Raw genomic sequence first — 19550 nt, forward strand, 5'->3', positions numbered from 1 at the left:
CGTACCTGTGTCCGTGCGTCCGAGATCGAAATAGCCATGCACCATAAAGTAGCGGTTAAGCTCGTGCCTTGTGCCACGCGGTTACGAAAACGACACTCAACCACCCAACGCAATCAACCATTCATTACCTCAAACTTGGGTAATTAAACCCCCATAAAAATCAACCAAAAAATGTACAAGAGAGAAAAGAACAAAAATGGAATTATTATATAAAAAAAAGACAATGAAACAAAGAAGCCTCACTGGAGGCTTAAGAAGGTCTGCAGGGCGGGTGCGCAGCACTGTTTTTTAGATGAGAGAGGAGATAAGCTGCGCACCCGTCCTGCTCACATACCATCGCGCGGCGAGCAATCGCGATGATCCGCGATATTTTTTTTTTTTTTTTTTTCTTTTTTTTTTTTTTTTTTTTTTTTTTTTTTTTTTTTTTTTTTTTTTTTTTTTTTTTTTTTTTTTTTTTTTCCTTTTTTTGTTTTTTTTTTTTTTTTTTTTTTTTTTTTTTTTTTTTTTTTTTTTTTTGGGGGGGGGGGTGGTTTTTTTTTTTTTTTTTTTTTTTTTTTTTTGCCCGCCCGGCGGGTTTTTTGGGTTTTTTTTCTTTTTTTTTTTTTTTTTTTTTTTTTTTTTTTGGGGGGGCGCCTTTTTGGGCCGCCCCCTTTTTTGGGGTTTTTTTTTTTTTTTTTTTAAAAAAAAAATGGGGTTTCCCCCCCCTCTTTTTTTTTTTTTTTTTTTTTTATTTTTTCCCCCTTTTTTTTTCCCCCCCCTTTTTTTTTGGGGGTTTTTCTTTATACTGTCCCCCCCCCTTTTTTTTTTTTAAAATCATCGGTCAGTCCCTCGCGGAGCTTAGGGTCCTTGCTATGGATTGCTAGAATGCCATTAAGCACGTACTTTCTTTGGAGAGATTGATGATACGAATTAATCTAGATTAATCTCATGTGATATGTAGATAATCTCATGTGCAGTATGTTATCTTTTCAATATAACATACTGCACATGAGCAATCAAATTTTCTAAGTTTTGTATCAAAAGCCGATGAAAATCTCCAGAGATTTTGAATAACCAAGCCATCAGAGCGACAATATTTTCGTCAGGATTTCCTGCTGAACGAGGTAGATGTGCGCTGATCCCCTCCCGGCAACAACCTCCCGGATCGGTTGAGGAGATTTCTACGTTAGTAATCAACTCCAGCGAATTTCTTATAAACTATTTGATAAACAAATAAAATTCTTCTGTAGGAGCAACGTGGCCTCGGGGCCGGCAAAGCTCAACGTGCAGGACGTTGTGACAGCGAAGGAAAGTTCCTTCGAAAGTGCATCCGTAAAAAAGCAGCGGAATCTAGTAAGTCCATGTTTTTTGCAAAAGCAAAAATTGTGGTTATGGTTCCAACTTTCAGCCTCGTCGAACACGTCGATCTTCATTGCCTGCGCTCCAAAGTCCAGCAGAGAGGATAAGCTTTGCGGTGTGGAATAGATAGGGAAGTGGAGTCTAATGAGAATGCAAAGTAGCTGGTTCAGGCGCTTGGTCGTATGATCATCCAACGGACAGGGGTTCCTATCTCTCATTACGAGCCACTCACAGCCCTACAAGTATGTAGAAAACCCAAGGTAGTAAACTGACTGTTTCCAGAGCGCCATTTTCAGCTGCTCTGTGAAGAACTTCGATTTTCGAAACTTCTCGACAATGCATGTAATAAAAGTACAGCGGAAGAAAGGATGGTCTACGTAGGTTTAATCATCCGTTCATACATCAGCTTTGGCGGATTCTTCAACTATAACCATCAAATGAGACTAGGTTTTGCTTTGAATGTAAGAAACTCCTTACTTTGAGCTGCACGAATAAGACTGCAACCTCTGCGCTCGTCGTGGGCTCGTAACAAAGAAAACGGGACCCGAACAAAGAAATAAGATTTACCCGAGATCTTCCATCGAAGAAAAATCTTCATAGAAACCACAGGTTTCCTGGTAAACAAACTTCTGCCTTTCTGTGCTTCTCCTACATGTTTTCCTAGCTTCAACGGTCGAACGTTTTCGCAAATCTATAAGTCGTATCGTAGTTGGGGGAAGTCGAAAACCTCGTTTAATTCGAACGACAAAGTGAGCAAGACTGCAGGTGGTGAGTGCCAGTAAAGATCTTTAATGACGACGCAATGAGGAACGTTAAAATATCCTTGTCGAGCCGAACTTTGGGACCGCAGAAATAACTTTTCTCATAAGGGAAGAGTATCACGAAACTGGCAGGGATTTCTTCACGAATAGATAAAAAGTCACAATTGTGAGCGTAGGTAGGTCACAATTGTGAGTGATCAGGATCAGCTTCCCTAGTAAGTCAGAAAAATACGTGTGAAACAGCCTGTGATACTGTTTCCTACGATGCAACATACCACGCGATAAAGAGTGCTCCACTTCACAACACTCATAGTCCCTAAGTCAAATGAGCAGGAGAAGCTGTCCTACCTGCAGTTGCACTGTGGCTGACGTGTTGTGTTGCGGACGACTTCCTTTCTATTACTTTTAGTAGGTGTCATTTTCGAGGTGACGGGATGTTGGCAAGGATCTTCAGGTTCTAAGAGGATCTTCTCAGAGCTCCCAGGGAAATCTCAAAGCTTCCAAACTTTAAAAAGTCTGCCTTGTTTTTTTTATTTTCTTCCTATGGCTACCACACGTTCAAATAGCATGGAGTTATTCATGCAGTATAAATGCGTAAAATACATAATCGTCTACTAAGACCCCTAAGGGACAACATGTCGTAAACATGATGGTTACCAATGGAGACGGCGAATCCAAATGGTTTTGCTCGGTTAGTTGCGACATATTTTGTGCTCCAAGGAGCCCTGTCATAAATGTGTAAAATCGGACACGCTACCATATCATACGCTATCATATATCATATATAGGGTACGCATATATTGCAAGGACGGCATTCACTCTCAGGTAGCGGCATTCGCACTCTCTACCTACTCTAATACCACTGGGCGATTTCGGAAATTCTTCAATCCGTTGCTCGGAGAAACGTATGAGTATGAGCAGGGCGACTTCAAATATCATGGCGAGCAGGTAATCTATCTGATCTATTCTCAACCGAAGACGTAACGTAAATTTCGAAGATCTCCCACCATCCACCTATTTCCGCTGGGCATGCTTCCGGGAATGGATGGACGTGGCATCAGACATTTAGTTAGTGGAAATTCGCTCTTCATTCCCTTTCGGTAAAACGATGGACAAAAGCGCGCTTCCAGGCGCCGAGATTACGTGGAACACGTGGGCTCAAACTTGCGAGTTTTCTCCAGAAAGGCCTGTTCGCCTCCAACTGCATGGAGAAGACTACACTTGGAACAAGATCACTACTCATATCGAGAACTTGTTGTGCATCCCTGAAGAGCGCAAGCTGTTTCATGAAGGTACGATACATGTGCGGTGCTCCAATGGGGTGGCTGCAAGAATCAACGTAAAGAAAAACAAGGTGAACTTCTTTCTCTTTTCTTTTTCTGCTCGTGAGGGTCGTAACTTTGAAAAGCTACACTTGTAGGACGTATCCGGAGAGGTCACCAACTCCAATGGAAAGACATTCTGCAGACTTTTTGGCAAATGGGATGAACAGTTTTCTAGGTGCGCAAGTCTTTTTCTTTCAGATCTTTTGTTTTTGGATAAAAAAAGGAATATCAAGGTCTCGTAGCGCTTTTCTGAGAGCACTTTCGGGTCACAATGACTTCAACCCGAATGCGTGAACGTGTTACGCTCGAAGTGGCGTTGCGGGACCCTTATTCATCTTTGCAGTCCGATCAGAGCTAACGAAAGTTCCAACGGCAAAAACAAATATTTTTCCCCTAGTTGTACTTAAATGGTGCAGATGACCCATGGACGTTTATCAATAAAGCCATCTAATTGCAATAACAGCATCCCCAAAATTTCGGATTTGTCTGCACCACTTCTGTCCGTCAATCTTAGATGTTTATCATCAACTCTAACAACAGTTTTTTATATGAAAATCGCATAAATCGAAAATCATATAAAATATATTTTTATATGAAAATATAAATCAATTTGGACGAAACACAGTATCAATAGAACGGATTAGAAAGGTACCCTTGCTTCTTTAAGATGCTAAATCCGCAACTTTTTTGAAGAGCAACAATACTTTTCATACTCGTTCGTCCGAGGTGGTGCGAGACAAAGGAGAAATAATAGTTGGGCATGAAGCACGCACAGTTGCGTAAGCGGCTGCGCTCGAATCGGTGCGGTGGAGCTTAGTGGTTAGGATCCTCGCCATCGCCTCCCATCTCTGCCCTCTGCAGTTCGCCATCGTACCAGCTCAATTCCAACCGCTGTCTCCCCGCATCAGCGCAGCCACTAATGCAACTGTCAGTGTTTCATGCCGTTTTGACCCGTCCCTACACAACAAAACCGGCAGGCAAACGCTGACGTGCGTGTGGCTTTGCGCGCCTCTGCGCAATTATGGCTCTCGCTGCACTAGCTGGAGAGCTCGGTCCGCCCTCTCCTTGTCCTTGATTCAACGCCACACGCGACATTAGCAAAGCGGCAGAGCGATGCAGGCTACTTGTTGAGAATGGCATAAAAAGAAAGAGGCGAGGAGGGAATCGACTCTCCAAGACGTTACATACAAATAGCCCAAATTGAGCTCAAACGACCGGTTAACGGAACTCAAACTCGTCACATCAAAAACTGGTACCTTGTTATCATGACTGACATTGAACCCATTTGAAAAGCTTCACACTTCTCTTTATTTGCTCAAATTCCTATGATATTGCACATCTATGTCCTACGGTCCCATATCCTAGGAGTGGGAGATTGCAACGAAAACGTGCTGCAGGGCAAACACTAACATTCTTTAATTCTCACACATTCTCACACTCACGCCTTATATTTCAGATTTCACGCCATATTTGTTTTATATAAACTCGGCGAAATACAAAACAGTATGGAGTTCAAATAGTTACATAGGTAGAGTAAAGACAAATAAGTTCTAATCCGCTCTAGTGCTGACCAAGTCTTTCAATCCTCCGGGGTCGATAAATTGGAACCAAACTTGTCTGGGAGGATAAAAACACTGATTTGACGCATTGGATTGCGCCCGCAAGTCATTGTATAGACCAGTCACACGTTCGTGAACCTCAAACGATTCTGAATTGAAGTGAACGTGGGGGCGCATCCCAAGCGGATTGATCAACGCCAGACACCTTATCCTTTATCCTTTATGGCAATTAGTCACTTCATTTCTTTCTATTCAACGCATGAAATCAATATGACCCGAAAAGTGTATGAGTGGCGATTAACCGCCTCTGCAACTTCGAGACACGTTTGTAGGTAGAATGCTTGCCTGCGAGATATTGTTGGTGTAAGGCACCGCAAGAAAAAACGAAAGCAAAGAGTAAGGGAGAATAGTAAGATGGCGAACAGAGAATGCTTACCTGAGCCCCTTCTTGCAATCTCGTAAATAATCGGGTGGTCTCCTAATATGTCAGGGAAGAAGCCAACACCTAAAAATTCAGAGCAGGAGAATATTTACCTTTATCCACATTTTTATTTCACACTTACCTATGTACTCTGACTCTCTCTATTCACGAAGTTTCAGCCAACTTCTTGGAATCACCATGTATCTTTATTCCTGCTCGCATCAAACAGCGTACAGTAATTGCTGTTACGGCGGGGAGTGTGGGCGTCAGCCAGACAGAGGTAGAGGAGGTCTGAGGCTGCTATAGCGACAACGACACTGTTAGAAGTCGCGCAGGGCAGTTATTGACTTTCATAAACTTTCTCTATATACAGCGAGTACCTCTTGATCGCTCCCTCCCCGCCCCTTCCTTTCTACCAGGTCTCACCATCAAATATTTTTCGCCGCCTTCTGAAGGTCTGCCATTCACTGAAGGATTTTTGAAGAAGTCATTATACACTATAGTAAGTTCCTAGCGTATTAGTCTAGTCGGTCTTAGAACGGTTTCGAACCATCGACCATGCAGCTGCAGCTACCTGTTTCCGATTGCGCTACACTCGCCCTACACACTACAATAACAGCAACGAAATTCATGATGTGATTGTGGTTATACACCACGAAAACAGAAGAGACATGTCCGTTCCTCTTTCTTTTCAGGCAGCTGGACAGCGGCAAGAACGAGGAGCTAATAGTTGTGTCAAGTTCAGTATTGCATGCAGAGTACTTTGGATTTTCGGACTTCACTATGGGTTTGAATGAACTGCATGCAGAAGAAGTGCCGCTGCTTCCCCCGACAGACAGCCGCCTCAGACCAGACGTTAGGAATTTGGAGAACGGGAATTTGGACAAAGCCATCGAATATAAGCAGGAACTAGAAAAGGCAAGCGAGCAACACATATGCTTTATATGCAACATAGTACGCAAACATAATTATTCCTAGGGTCAAAACGAAAGCTGGGTGCAGCTAAGTAAGCGGCTATGCACAAGATGTACCGGTAGAGCTAGCGGTTGTGATCGAAGTGTCAATCTCGCTGCAGTCATCTTTGCGGTCCGAGTAGAGCCAACGAGGGTCCCACCTCACTCACAATCTCTGACTCCACCGCACCACTCAGCGTACGCAACTGCACCGATCTTTAGATCTTTTAACTCAAATACATACAAATGGAGACAGAAATTTAATGTTCAAGGTGCATTTGCACAAACTGGCTAACATGTAAAGCTTGCAGTGGTTGAAACCTTCAAATGTTGAAGTCCGTTAGGATCGACTGGATAATAACGTACTTCAGACACTAGTCAGATCCTTACTAAGGGTATTACATAAAGGAATAAACATCATGAAGGACTACCCGGGATTTTGCTTCATACCAAAATAGTTGTCATTAACAACGTTTATTTCTTCAACCTTCTAAAAACTACTACATACTCATGATGTACAATAACGGGCTTATTTTGTCACGTGTGTCTGTGTGTATCATGAAATTATAAAAAGCAGTGAGACGGATCCTACGGCGTCTAATTGGTGCGTGAGTACCAATAAGTTGTAGAATGTAGTGAGACAGTCCGACGACTGCAGTCGAACTTTGCGCCAGCGCCGGAACGCGTTATCATCTTCTATAATAACGGGTTATTCTGTCATATCTGTGCAGTACCCGTCCAAAAATTCCACAAAAAGAGAGACGACCTCCACAACGGTTAGCTGCTTCATAGTGGCGTCTGAGCGTCGAACTGCGATGGACAACCGAGGTACATCCTCCGACATTGTCTTCCAAGCTAAGAAGTAGTTCGACACACCCGATATTCTGACTTTTCCGAATCGTAAGCCTAGCTAAGAGTGAACCACTGCTAAGATTCACCATCGTCTTTGTAAAATGTCGCAAGGTGGCCCCATGATTCAATAAGTTGGCGACGACTTGTGGTTAAAGGTAACCTCGAAATGGCCTGGCAGCTTAGTTCGGGGAAAGTCTTCTTACCACTCTAGCATATACACTGTCTCAGTACCCTGCACATCGGGCCCCGCCGTCTTACACGTCGGACGTATGGCAACCACTAAGAGGCGCCCAAATCTAAGGTTGCTTAGGACGTCTCTGATTCTGGACAAAAGGCGTTACATGAAGGACTCGCCATGGAGACTGTTTGAGGCAGTGTACTTACAAGGAGAGAATAGTGTCCGCAGACGCTGACATACATGTCCTTCTCAGAGCAGCAGAGCATATCAAATTCCACGACATGCCTCTGCAAGAGATCAAGAGCAGAAGGAGCGACTTCCGTTACTCCGACCACATCCGTAACTTGCGGAGGAAAGTTTCCGTAATGAAATGAGGTTGGTGTATGTTTTGCTGTACATATGTCGCATCTCGTCGATTCTCATGAGATCTGGTCACCTCTGTCCATTTTTCGTCTCCGTCCACTGCGCCAAAAATCCATGAGCACCATCTACTGCTACTCACCAACATCAGAAGCTGATGAATCCGAATTGGACACATTTTATGAGGGGCTGGAGGAAGAGGTTTGCAGCGATAAATCCTTGTACAGATTCGTTGTTGGAGACTTCAACGCAAAACTAGAGAAGGCTACAGAAGAGAAGTACAGGATCGGAATATTTGGACTAGGGGACAGGAATGAAAACGGCAACCTTTCACGGGAATTCTATTTTCATGAAAAAGATCATCATCGGTGGACATGGGAATCGCCCACGATTCGTGCGGAGGCCAACCTCATACTCAACAAACGGGGTGGTGACTAATTAACGTCCCGATAATAGCATACCTTCAAAGTGGTTCTGATTACTGCTTTCTTCGAGGAAAGACGACTTAGCCACACGATGGAAAAAAGCATCTGCTAACGGCAACGAATGAGGAAAGAAGTGTTATACGGCGATTGCATACTCGAAGACTCCTTGTTCCAAACTGATTGCCACATCGAGGAGGACCTAAACGTGGACTACAACCTGCTGCAAAGAAGATTGCGACCTTGAGCTGAGCGTGCCTCAAAGCCACGCACGACAAACTTGGATCGAATTCCGAAGACCACCAAGGAATTGTTGAAAAGAAGAAGGGCTTCAAGGCTTCGAGGCTTGATCCAAATGCATCGCGTATTAAGCGGTTAGTAGCAAACACTAGCTGCAGAAAAGCGTTGCAGGAAGATCTTTAGACGTACAGGCAGAAGAAGATTCTGGAAGCAGCACAAAGAAGAACGAGTCTAAAGAAGTGCCGCAGAGATCTCCGCTAATATAATATTCCGCTAGCAGCCTTTCTGAACCAAGACAGGACTCATACCTCTTCTCGACCTGAGACGAAAATCATTACGGAGAAGTTCTACGCGAAGTGGTAATCACACGTCAATCCGTGATTTTTCTCCAGCGATGCAAGACGAATGGGTTGATTCCTAAGTTCATTTCAAATAAGAAAATAGGACTATGTGTAATCTTCCTGAGACTCATCCTAAAATCTGTGGTATTTATCGATCTATCTTAGGAATTGTAATTAAGGAAAAACAGCATGTGTTGTACTCGTCATTGTTGAAATGTATTTCGAAAGAACAGGCCTGTCGTCGACTTCTACCTGAACAGGTATGGAGGAGGATTGAAAGTGGATCCAGAGCGATCTGCGATTCTACTCGGTCTAGCGTCAGCTCGACCCTGCGCGTAAAGTACGATAGACTTTTGGGTATGGAAAGTGGAAACCGTCCCAACAATGGAAGCAGTCCACGTAGACTCCACCGAGCAACTAACAGGACAGCTCCAAATGCTGGTAATAATCAAGGGGCAAGAGTAACGGTACTCGACAACATTCATTTGTCCAATAATTCAGTTGGCTTTCTGAGCCTTGGGCCATCATTTTCAGTTTCACATCGAATCGATGGGTCAACATTAAAGTCACAGTACGCCTCCACAAGCTTCGGGACCAGCTTCGAATCAGAGCTAGGAATGAAAGGAACCATCAACACGGTGCACCTATAAGCAGAAGAGCGTTACCCCCAACACCATTTCCACGCAACTTCTATAAAGAACCCGAACCAGGTCGCGAAACAGATACAAAGTTTAGGATTCTACTATCTGGGGTGTTTTCCGCTTATAACCATTATAGACGACTCACCCTTAACAGTCTCACGCGCGAGCAATGGCAGGGTTTCACGGAAATCCGCGAAATGACTACAAGAGGGGACATACGCCTTTCAGTAACCGATAAGGGTGTGGAATTCGTAGTCATGTCACAGGCTCTTGCTCGGGAAATAACAAATCTTCACTTGCAAGATGAAACGATCTATCGCCGCGTAACAGAGAAAGAATTCCTTGTGCAGTGCAAACGCTTGAATCATGTGTGGATGTCTATGGGAAAATCTGCTGGTCTTGACGAACGATTTGTAAGCCGCCTAAAGCTTGACAAACCGACCTGCCCTGTGTTCTATAGCCTCATCAAAACGCATAAGCTGAAACCCGATGAGGTCAACTCAACATCAGCGGCCACATTCAAAATCCGACCAATAATAAGTTGTGTGGGAGGACCAACGGATCGCATTTCGCGGTTCCTTAATAAAATCGTGAGTCAAATTTTGCCTAAAATACCATCTCATTTGTTGAACACGCACCATTTCGTTGATTACGCAATGCGAGAGTTGAGGGCAACTGCGTAATAGAGTCCTTTGATGTAACCTCACTCTATACGAATGTAAAAAAGAGTGAGGCGCTGCAAGCTCTCTCTGAGATGATAGATTTATATGGTAACAACTTGGAAACATATGGACTAAGTAAATCTCGCATAATAACGCTTATCAAAGAATGCTTGAATTGTAACATCTTCAGGTGGTCAGAAAATTATTTTGCGCAACTGAGAGGGCTGGCAATGGGTCAACGATTACCACCAGTACTGGCGATCTGCTTCATGAGCAGAATCGAAGAACCAGTGCTTTCGCGTAAACCAATAATGTATTGCAGATATATTGACGATTGTTGCATCATCACATCAACGCAGTCCGAAATGGACGAGTGTTTCCGAATACTCAACCAACAATCGCAATATATAATACTCGCACGAGAAGCCCCAAAAGAAGGATGGCTTCCTTACCTCAACACACAATTAAGTACTTCAAACGGCATTATTAGAGTAAAGTGGTATCGCAAAGAAAGTTGCAGGAACATCATATTGCACGCCAAATCTGCACATCCGACTGCAGTAAAACGCGCAGTGATTCGTAATATGTTCAAAACCGCTAGTGAAGTATACACTGGCAACCAAGAACGACACGAATCACGAAGACTAGCCTTGAAAATCGCATGTGCCAATGGCCATACAGTACGTCCGCATTACCGAAGAACCCGCACTGTAAATAGCAATGTTCCGCGCGAAAACAAAATTTCTCTTTGTCTTCCTTTTATCTCTGACAGTGTCAGTGCCGCTGTTCAGCGCAGCATTATCCAAGCACATTACAAGATGGCGTGATGGGTTGGTAAATATCCCAAATGCAAACATCAAAAGCCAGCTTCTTAGAAACAGACTATATGATAGATACTGCATCTGTGAAAGATGTGTTATTTGTCCTTACGGAAAAACAGGCGACTGTGCAAAAATGGGGGTAATATATGAGATTGAGTGCTTGATATGCAATGCAACTTACATTGGGGAGACCGGTAGGAATCTTGGAGTGAGGATTAATAAATACATGGCTGGAAAACGACGAAAAAGTTTGATAACACCACTAGGAAGACATGAGGCCCACAACGGAAACGATTACGATGTGAAATGCGTTATACTGGCTCACGAAACAGAAATATCGGCAAGAAAGACGTTGGAGGCGTTTTTTTATTCTTAAAAGAAACCCTTCAATGAATAATAGGAATGAATGCTTGTCGATAACGAATGAGTTCTTGCCATTTGTACCGCTCTGTGACCTATAACCGCCTGATATTCTGTGTGTAGATCAAATCATGTATATCGTCGCTGGTGATCTACACGCAGTAATACTCATTCGCTGGTACACTGTGACAAGTGCGTGCAACCAGCCGCGCCACATCCGGTGGAGCAAAACGTAAGACCATTTTCAATGTAGATGGGTTTCTGTTTTCACTACCCTGAACGATTATCGAAACTTGACGGGATAAACATAGCATTGTTCCAGTCATCCTCTATTTAGGCCTCCGAAGACGGCGAAGAAGCCGAAACGTCAGGCAAATAAAGGTTCCATCTAAAAACCTCGCAGGCACATTATAACAAAACAGAGACAGAATATGCCGAGGTTTCAAGACAAAAGAACATTCGAACTTCTACGCGAACCTTTTCCGTTTGTCAACTCTTATGACGAGCGTGAGCCTCGATCATCCCCACTGGTGAAGCTCCACGAAGGATTCTCTCTTCGGAGGCACGAGTCGCTATTAAGAGCATGATACGTCACACCTCTGGACCTGATCTTATGTCAGCACACTTTCTTCAGGCTGGTGGCCATCCGCTCCATGTAATTGTAACGGCGCACATGACGTCTTATCTTCAAAATGAAAAGGTCCCAGACCAGTGGAAGACCTTGCGAACCGTTCTTATGCATAAGAAAGGTGACCGAGGGGACTTTCGGAACTACCGTTCGATATGCTTGCTGAGCGTGTTATACAAAGTATTCATCCAGGTCATCCTCACATATCCAGGACGCTGGATGAAGCCCAGCCTCAAGAACAAGCTGGATTCCGTCAGAGGTTCAGCTGCTTGGACCACACCCAGACCGAGGGTCATAGAGGTTTGCCGGGAATACCGCCTGCCCCTTGTTCTAACCTTCGTAGACTATGAAAAAGCGTTCGACGGCGTAGAAACGAATGCAATACTGCCAGCGCTGGCCGATCAAGGTGTGGACGTCTCGTATGTTAGGACATTAGTCAATTGCTACGATCGATGCACCAGTGGGATACAGCTTTTCCGCCGCCGCTTCACCATACCCATTGGAGAGGAAGTACGACAAGGCGATAACATGTCTCCAAAGCTGTTCACGGCTACATTGCAATGGATAACGAAATCACTTTCTTTAGGAGAAAAGGGTATAGGTGTTCATGGAAGATTCCTCTCCAACCTTCGTTGGAAAAAGAGAACGACGGCATCGTTCTCTTTTCGAGAAGTCCCAGTGGAGCAAATCAAACGATATTCAGGAAGTAAAATGAAACAGAAAAGAGAATAGGATTGCGAATGAACAGAAACAGTTCACGATGAACTGTTTCTTATGTGACTACAACTTGAAGGCTCCCAAAGCTCGTGGAAACTTCGTCACCTACGACATTCTATAAATATGGAAAATGACCTGAAGGAAGAACTGACTATGATGTTGACAATAGCATGGGCATTATTCGCACCCGTCAGGGAAACTACGGATCAAGATCTCGAGGAACATCTGTTCGACTCGACAGTTCCTCCTGCGCTAAGACCTTGAGAGGTGTCTTTTAGAGTTTAACTGGCGCTCCCAACACCTAGCCGGTCTTACACCAGTTCCGACTTTCGAGCAGTTTCCCGTCTTCGCGACCCAGCGAAATATATATCGAAAGCAAAGCATGGGTAGGCTGGGATGATTATGAGAAGAATCGACGAGAGATGGATTAAAAGAACGCTTGGGTGGATCCCATGAGATGCTAAACGCCCTCTAGGGAGACCGATTACGAGACGTTTTAATCGGATTGGTATGTGACCGCCACTAAGCTGAAAAATTGGGTAAGATGGGTCTAACGGCGTCCGCGTGAGAATGCCATAGAATGAGGTGCGACGGGTTCCATGGCGTCGAGTCGGTGAAGATGAGAGCCCTCAATCTTCTACTAGATTACAAGGACAAGGAATATTGTTCAGCTGGACGTTTAGAAATGTAGAGCTGTTTGGGGTGCTACCCTTCACTTTGACCACTCAAGAAACTGACTGAAGCCTATTACTTTACTGGGACAGCAACGCAGCAGAGTGTCCCTGAGTCTTGCACGCGGTCGTACGTGGTACTGTGGATTTCTGGGATTGCTCTTATTCCGATCCTCTTCAGAGAAACAAAGAAACTTTTTTAATTGATTTGCTTGAGCTGTGGTCACGATTGGATTGATATTTTTTAACAGCTGACGTTTCGGCGTTTTCGCCTTCGTCAGAGCCTGAAAAGATCAAAGCCATTAGTATTTATTCTCTCAAGCGCCTTATCACCTACAGAAAGCATCCAAACGGTAGCCAAACTCAAACAGCAACACACTGGTTAGTGCTTACCTCATTAGCTAGACTTGGTAACGCAACAGACCACCAGGCACCACAACTACGAGTCACAAAGGTTTTCCATAGAGGCCTGACGGCCTGCTACGTAGATCAAAACCCGCAGATTTTGATATGGGGCTAGTTCGTTTGTGATCGCAATGCGATTGAGGTTTGTTAGTGGCATTTCCAGAACCCTCACGTCGTTCTGAAGATCCGCTTTTCGAAGACAGCTCCGTACCGCTTAGCTCATATCATCAGATATGTAAGGTAAACAGAACGGGATCTTTTCTGGGCCATCCACTACGTTGGATCTTCGAGAAGGTTGTCGTGCTTGTCGAGCAACACAGTCTTCAGCTGGATAGCTATTGGATATTGCCACTTCATGAGTCAGACTTGCAGAAAAAAAAACTTTTGCTTTGTCCACCTCAACTTTACTTTTTCCTAGGTTTTTGTGACGTGACTCCTCCCGTTTAGGCACAAACAGCTTCATGCGCATGTTCAGCAGTTTGTCGTGCGCGGCTTCGAGCCACGTTCAGCACAGGCTCACAATACTCTGGGCAGCAGGTTGTAGACCAGGTTTGGATCCTACTAGATGTGTCAATCGTCTTGGAACAAGGAGTCTTCGAGTACACAGTCATCGTATACGACCAACTGCTCATTCGCTGCCGATAGGACGTTCTACTTCATCTTGTGGATGAGTTGTATTTTCGCTAAAAGGAGGCGGTGATCAGAACACTACAAAAGGATAACCGCCAAGACGTCATTGACACCGTCTTCGGCTGATGAGTACGTGGTCTTCCTCCACAGGAGTTGTGCCTTTTGCCAATCCTACTGGTCACGAACAAAGAAAAACACCATCACCTTCCATGGTAGGGTAATTCCCATGGAGAAGACGTGTGGCAGACACCAGTCCGGCAAGACGATTGCAATTTTCGTTTCAGTCGCAAATTCTTCGATCCTGTACTCGTCATTCCTAGTTTTGCAATGAAGTCTCCAACAACGAATGTACAAGGACGCTGCGAACCTCTTCCTCCAACCCCTCATAAAATGTGTCCAATTCGGATTCATCAGCTTCTGATGTTGGTGAGTAGCAGTTGATGATGCTCATGGATTTTTGGCGCAGAGGGCGGAGACGAAAAATGGCCAGAGGTGACCAGATCTCGTGAGAATCGACGAGATGCGACATATAGGTGTACAGCAAAACATACACCACCCTCATTTCATTACGGAAGCTTTTCTCCGCAAGTTACGGATGTGGTCGGAGTGACGGAAGTCGCTCCTTCTGCTCTTGATCTCTTGCAGAGGCATGTCGTGGAATTTGATATGCTCTGCTGCTCTGAGAAGGACATGTATGTCAGCGTCTGCGGACACTGTTCTCTCCTTGTAAGTACACTGCCTCAAACAGTCTCCATGGCGAGTCCTTCATGTAACGCCTTTTGTCCAGAATCAGAGACGTCCTAAGCAACCTTAGATTTGGGCGCCGCTTAGTGGTTGCCATACGTCCGACGTGTAAGACGGCGAGGCCCGATGTGCAGGGTACTGAGACAGTGTATATGCTAGAGTGGTAAGAAGACTTTCCCCGAACTAAGCAGCCAGGCCATTTCGAGGATAGCTTTCACCACAAGTCGTCGCCAACTTATTGAATCATGGAGCCACCTTGCGAGATTTTACAAAGACGGTGGTGAATCTTAGCAGTGGTTCACTCTTAGCTAGACTTACGATTCGGAAAAGTTGGAATGTCGGGTGTGTCGAACTCTTCCTCAGCTCGGAAGACAATATCGGAGGATGTACGTTGGTTGTGCATCGCAGATCGACGCCCAGAGTCACCTCCACGCCACTATGAAGCGGTAAACCGTTGTGGAGTGATTATTAATTAATCTACAATTAGTCTTTAAAATATCTCCACCTGATCTCGACCTGCTGTTCTAAGAGTGGCATTCTTCCGCCGGGCTCGCCACCGATATGAAACATATATGACGGACACATACTTTTTATAGACATATATTTGCTCATTCGCATTTCAGGCGCAGCGTTCACGAGCAATGAATGAAGAAACGTATAAGCCGTTGTGGTTCGAGCAGAAAGATGACGACTTCACCAAAACAAAGATATTCATATCTACGGGGAAATACTGGGAAGCGAAGCAAACAAAATTTGAGCAACAAAAAAGAGAAAATGCGTTTATTCCTATATTTAACGTGTCGATTACCACCTAGAGTGTATTCTATTAAACATCGTGCATTCAGTATCTGTTTGCTTAAATCGATGTTTTAAATTGTTTTTTTTTGTTGTCTGATGGTGGGAGGAAACCTATTCTGTTCTACTCCGATCCAAATCTTTTTACGGGTTGTTCAAGTGATGTTTGAATTATGCGTGCGATAAAGTCTCCACTCTTTGAAATCATCTCAGTTCTACTCATCTTCCTTCACAAAGAGCACTCTTCATGCTCTTCATGCGTAGTTTCTTCTTTCTGGTCACATTCGTAACCTCCTCTTGCTTCGTTTCCTTCCGTAAGCATCGTTTATACTCTTTCACAAGGACAAGCGGAAAGTGTTCTGTACAAGTTTTGCTATGCGAAGCAGCTAAACACGAAGAATTCTGCGTACCTTTCAATTTTTCAAATTTAGATTGTTGTCATCTTTTGCATTTCTTTCTTTCCATTTGCAAAAAATCAATCTCATTTCCTTCTCCTCCCCTGCTTTTAGAAAAATCCCAACGAACGGTGACCCTGTTTCGTAACGTGGGACGCTGGAATCACATGAGAAGAATCGATTTCAAATAAAGTGAAATTAAGCCTGAACTCTGTGTTAACCATCAAGCTCTCTTTCACTATCCCCCTTCCGCACGAAAAATCTAAAGTCATATCTTAGTGGGCGTGATCGGGCTTATCTGCGCTCAGAGAAGGTTGTTCGTGAAGGTTTACCTCTCATGAGGAAAAAAGTTCTCAACAAGTTTAACAGAGACCTGACCATATTTCCGACATTTCTTTGAATTAACTTTTCCGTATTTCAAGTTTCTGAACTGGGCTTGACGGAAAGGTCAGAAAACGGAAAACATTTGAGTAAAACATCTTCGTAATCGCCGTCAACTAATTACGAAAAGAGGTGCAAACACCGCCCATAGGGTTTTCATGGGTATTTTCAAAAAAAAAAAAATTACAAGTGCAGGAGATATAAATTCAGATCTTTCCTTTTGCGCCGCTTCAAAAACTTCCGTGAAAACGTTGGAAAATAGCTGCATTTCCGAAGACCCCTCAATGGCTCTGTACAGCTGGTCTGATATTCTACATTAGTCGCTGCTTTTCAATGCATTCGGATCATGCTTCAAACTTTCTCTTGTTGAAGCTGCTCCTCACTGGCTATAGTTAGATGATAATGTCTTGCCACGCGCTTTTTCGAGGTATATTCAGTAAATGATTGTGATATCTGAAAAACCGACCGTAACTTGCGCTTGAATATTCCTCGTATCAACCATATTGGAGTAGTAGATCTTCGAGGACGCGATTCGAGATTCCGCCTTTCTTTGTATTCGGTCGATCTCCGCAAAGCTGCAGCCGTTCGGAGGCGGGTTGCAAACAGCAGCTGGTCGAAATGATCAATTCATTCTAATGATCTTTTCATCCTAATTCCCATCATCCAAATCTTCAGATCCAAGGGTACTCTTCTTTAAAACATTCTAATGTGGCTTTGAAGCCTCAACCTTCAACTTGTACGAAGATTCGTCATAACGGATTGCTTCCTCACCAAACGAGTTTAATTAGTTATTCCCGGCTGTTGGAACTCTTTAGTAAATCATTAAACATGAGATGTGATTCTATACGGGCGCAAAATAAAGGTGAAACATGACCAAACGAAGGAATAGGGAGAAACGTACACAGGGCCCCGAGTGTTCGACTTTCTATCATGAAGCAAATGTAGTCGAGGTCAAAACGATAAGAATCACGAATGTAGTAGTGCATTTGCGTGCGCTCGAAACGGGCAGTGGAGGAAGCAGCTGGGACCGAGTTGGGACAAACTAGCAAACTGCGGCAATAGATGGCCGCAGCAAAGGTTTCACCACGAAGAGACCTCAAGAGAAACCGCGTACGCGATTCCGTAAGTGCTTCATGTCGTTTTGACCCCACTATATGTATCGAGACCAATAATGTTTAATTAGAGGGCCTAGTGATACTTTCAAGTGTTATATAATATCATGATATATAAGAACGGGTTTATTCTGTCACGTGTGTGTGTGTCAGTCACGAAATTCAAAAAGGGGGTGCGACGGGTCCACCGGCGTCAGATACCTATAGAAGGGGGTGCGACGGGTCCACCGGCGCCAGATACCCATAGAAGCGGGTCCGACGGGTCCACCGGCGTCAAATATCTATAGAAGGGGGTGCGGCGGGTCCACCGGCGCCAGATACCTATAGGAGGAGGTGTGACGGGTCCACCGGCGTCAAATATCTATAGAAGGGGGTGCGACAGGTCCACCGGCGTCAGATTGGTGCGCCGGCGTCAGATGTCTATAAGAGCAGGTGCGGCAGGTCCACCGCCGTCAGATACTTATAGAAAAGGGTGCGACGGGTCCACCGGCGCAAGATACTTATAGAAGCGGGTCCGACGGGTCCACCGGCGTCGGATTGGTGTGCCGGCGCCAGAAGGCTATAAAATGATGTAAGACGGGTCCACCGGCGTCGAAATTGTGCGTGATAACTTCGTGTGCAAGACGCAAGAGATAGATGGCCGCTGCCGTTTCATAGCCGTTGCGACTGGGCGCTTTACTTTTCACCATTACGACTCCTCCGTGTGCCTATCTCCTTCTTCGTTCGCCTCAAGTTGGTAGCATGTCGTTCTCAGAAAGTGGGAACCCGTATGCAAACGGCTGCTTAAATAGTAGCAAGATGTTTATGTGATCTGACGTAGAACGTTATCTTTATCGGAAGGAAGATACCCTTTACGTCATTTTATGCTTAAACATCCTTCTCTGATAACTGTTTGAGGAAAACAGGAGGAAAACCCTTATTTCGCGTGATACTTTTAAACTTTGTCTAGAATATATTGGTATGGGTGTTTGAAGCTGAAGTTCGAATGTTCTCCAAATGTAGAACTGACGCGTTGAGAAAGAAGACTATGAATAACTAAGACTAAGATGAAATCTTTCGCTTTTAGTTATAGTATAAAAAAAGGAAGAGAGATTTTTGGAGATACACAAGTCCAATTTCACTGAAAATGCCACCACTGTTAATTTTCGTTGATTAGTGAATTGGAGCGAAGCGAACACCACAGAAAGTCTGAAGTCCGGCTTTAGCCGGACGTTCAGACTGGTACATTAATATCAACGTTCTCTTTATCGCTAGAAGAGTTTATTTCCAGGAATAATCTCCACGAACCATACTCAAGAGACCACCCTTTACGACTCACCAAAAAAACTACATTACGCGCAGGGCTCGATACCTTTTTACACCACACTCCTGAGGTGTTGCTGGAACAAGCGGCACGGAAAGGAACCAATCCAGCTGACATTGTGTCGAAGGAGACCTTACTTAAGTGCTTCGAACTTATCTAGCTCATGCCTCTCTGCATCAGCATTGATGGCTTTGCCCCGCCTTCGCATAGCATGTCATAGAACTTGGGTTTCCATCCATCCATGTTACTACTCAGCGTAGCTCCTCTCGCCACATTTGTATTCACACTTTCTCGTGGAACTACGCGCAAACTTTTTTGGTTATTCCATCATTTAAGCTCTTACCTTATGCACTACTACCCAGCAAATCATTCAAATTTCTTATCCGTTGTGCACATTCCTTTCATTTTTCATACACAAGTACTATTGTGCATCAATGAAGAGACGTTGAATAACCACCAACCTACCAACAACTGCTTCATTGTTATACAGAAAGCCAAGCGCTGACGCTGAGCGATTTTAAAGGAGCGGAACGTG

General features: G+C 44.3%; 3 protein-coding genes across 6 annotated transcripts; all 3 read left to right on the forward strand.

Annotated features, from left to right (window-relative positions):
* Nucleotides 1-36: 36 nt before the first annotated feature.
* RB195_018304 (uncharacterized protein) lies at nucleotides 37-12843 on the forward strand (the record flags this gene model as incomplete). 3 transcript variants are annotated; one of them, XM_064185675.1, is made up of 16 exons in its annotated part: nucleotides 949-955; nucleotides 1041-1164; nucleotides 1230-1332; nucleotides 1388-1453; nucleotides 1509-1580; nucleotides 1635-1715; nucleotides 2925-3047; nucleotides 3098-3167; nucleotides 3230-3453; nucleotides 3520-3599; nucleotides 6100-6322; nucleotides 8930-9090; nucleotides 9252-9981; nucleotides 11869-11983; nucleotides 12055-12162; nucleotides 12656-12843. In XM_064185675.1, 16 exons carry the CDS (start codon nucleotides 949-951, stop codon nucleotides 12841-12843), a joined length of 2475 nt encoding a protein of 824 aa, XP_064041557.1. The 3 variants fall into 3 exon arrangements, with proteins under 3 accessions (XP_064041556.1, XP_064041557.1, XP_064041559.1); XM_064185676.1 differs by lacking the exons at nucleotides 949-955; nucleotides 8930-9090; nucleotides 9252-9981; ... (1 more) ...; nucleotides 12055-12162; nucleotides 12656-12843 and adding exons at nucleotides 37-139; nucleotides 7641-7730 and having other exon boundaries at nucleotides 6100-6358; XM_064185677.1 differs by lacking the exons at nucleotides 949-955; nucleotides 1041-1164; nucleotides 1230-1332; ... (7 more) ...; nucleotides 6100-6322; nucleotides 8930-9090 and adding an exon at nucleotides 9135-9211 and having other exon boundaries at nucleotides 9285-9981.
* On the forward strand, nucleotides 7787-8185 carry RB195_018305 (uncharacterized protein; the record flags this gene model as incomplete). The annotated part of the gene is made up of 1 exon (XM_064185678.1): nucleotides 7787-8185. The coding sequence occupies one exon, from the start codon at nucleotides 7787-7789 to the stop codon at nucleotides 8183-8185; it is 399 nt and encodes a 132-aa protein (XP_064041558.1).
* Nucleotides 12844-14410: 1567 nt separating the features above from the next.
* RB195_018306 (uncharacterized protein) lies at nucleotides 14411-15844 on the forward strand (the record flags this gene model as incomplete). 2 transcript variants are annotated; one of them, XM_064185680.1, is made up of 4 exons in its annotated part: nucleotides 14411-14502; nucleotides 14570-14711; nucleotides 15338-15475; nucleotides 15653-15844. In XM_064185680.1, 4 exons carry the CDS (start codon nucleotides 14411-14413, stop codon nucleotides 15842-15844), a joined length of 564 nt encoding a protein of 187 aa, XP_064041560.1. The 2 variants fall into 2 exon arrangements, with proteins under 2 accessions (XP_064041560.1, XP_064041561.1); XM_064185679.1 differs by lacking the exon at nucleotides 15338-15475.
* Between the last annotated feature and the right edge of the window lie 3706 nt (nucleotides 15845-19550).

Source organism: Necator americanus, chromosome II (assembly GCF_031761385.1).
Source record: "Necator americanus strain Aroian chromosome II, whole genome shotgun sequence".
NCBI lineage: Eukaryota > Metazoa > Nematoda > Chromadorea > Rhabditida > Ancylostomatidae > Necator > Necator americanus.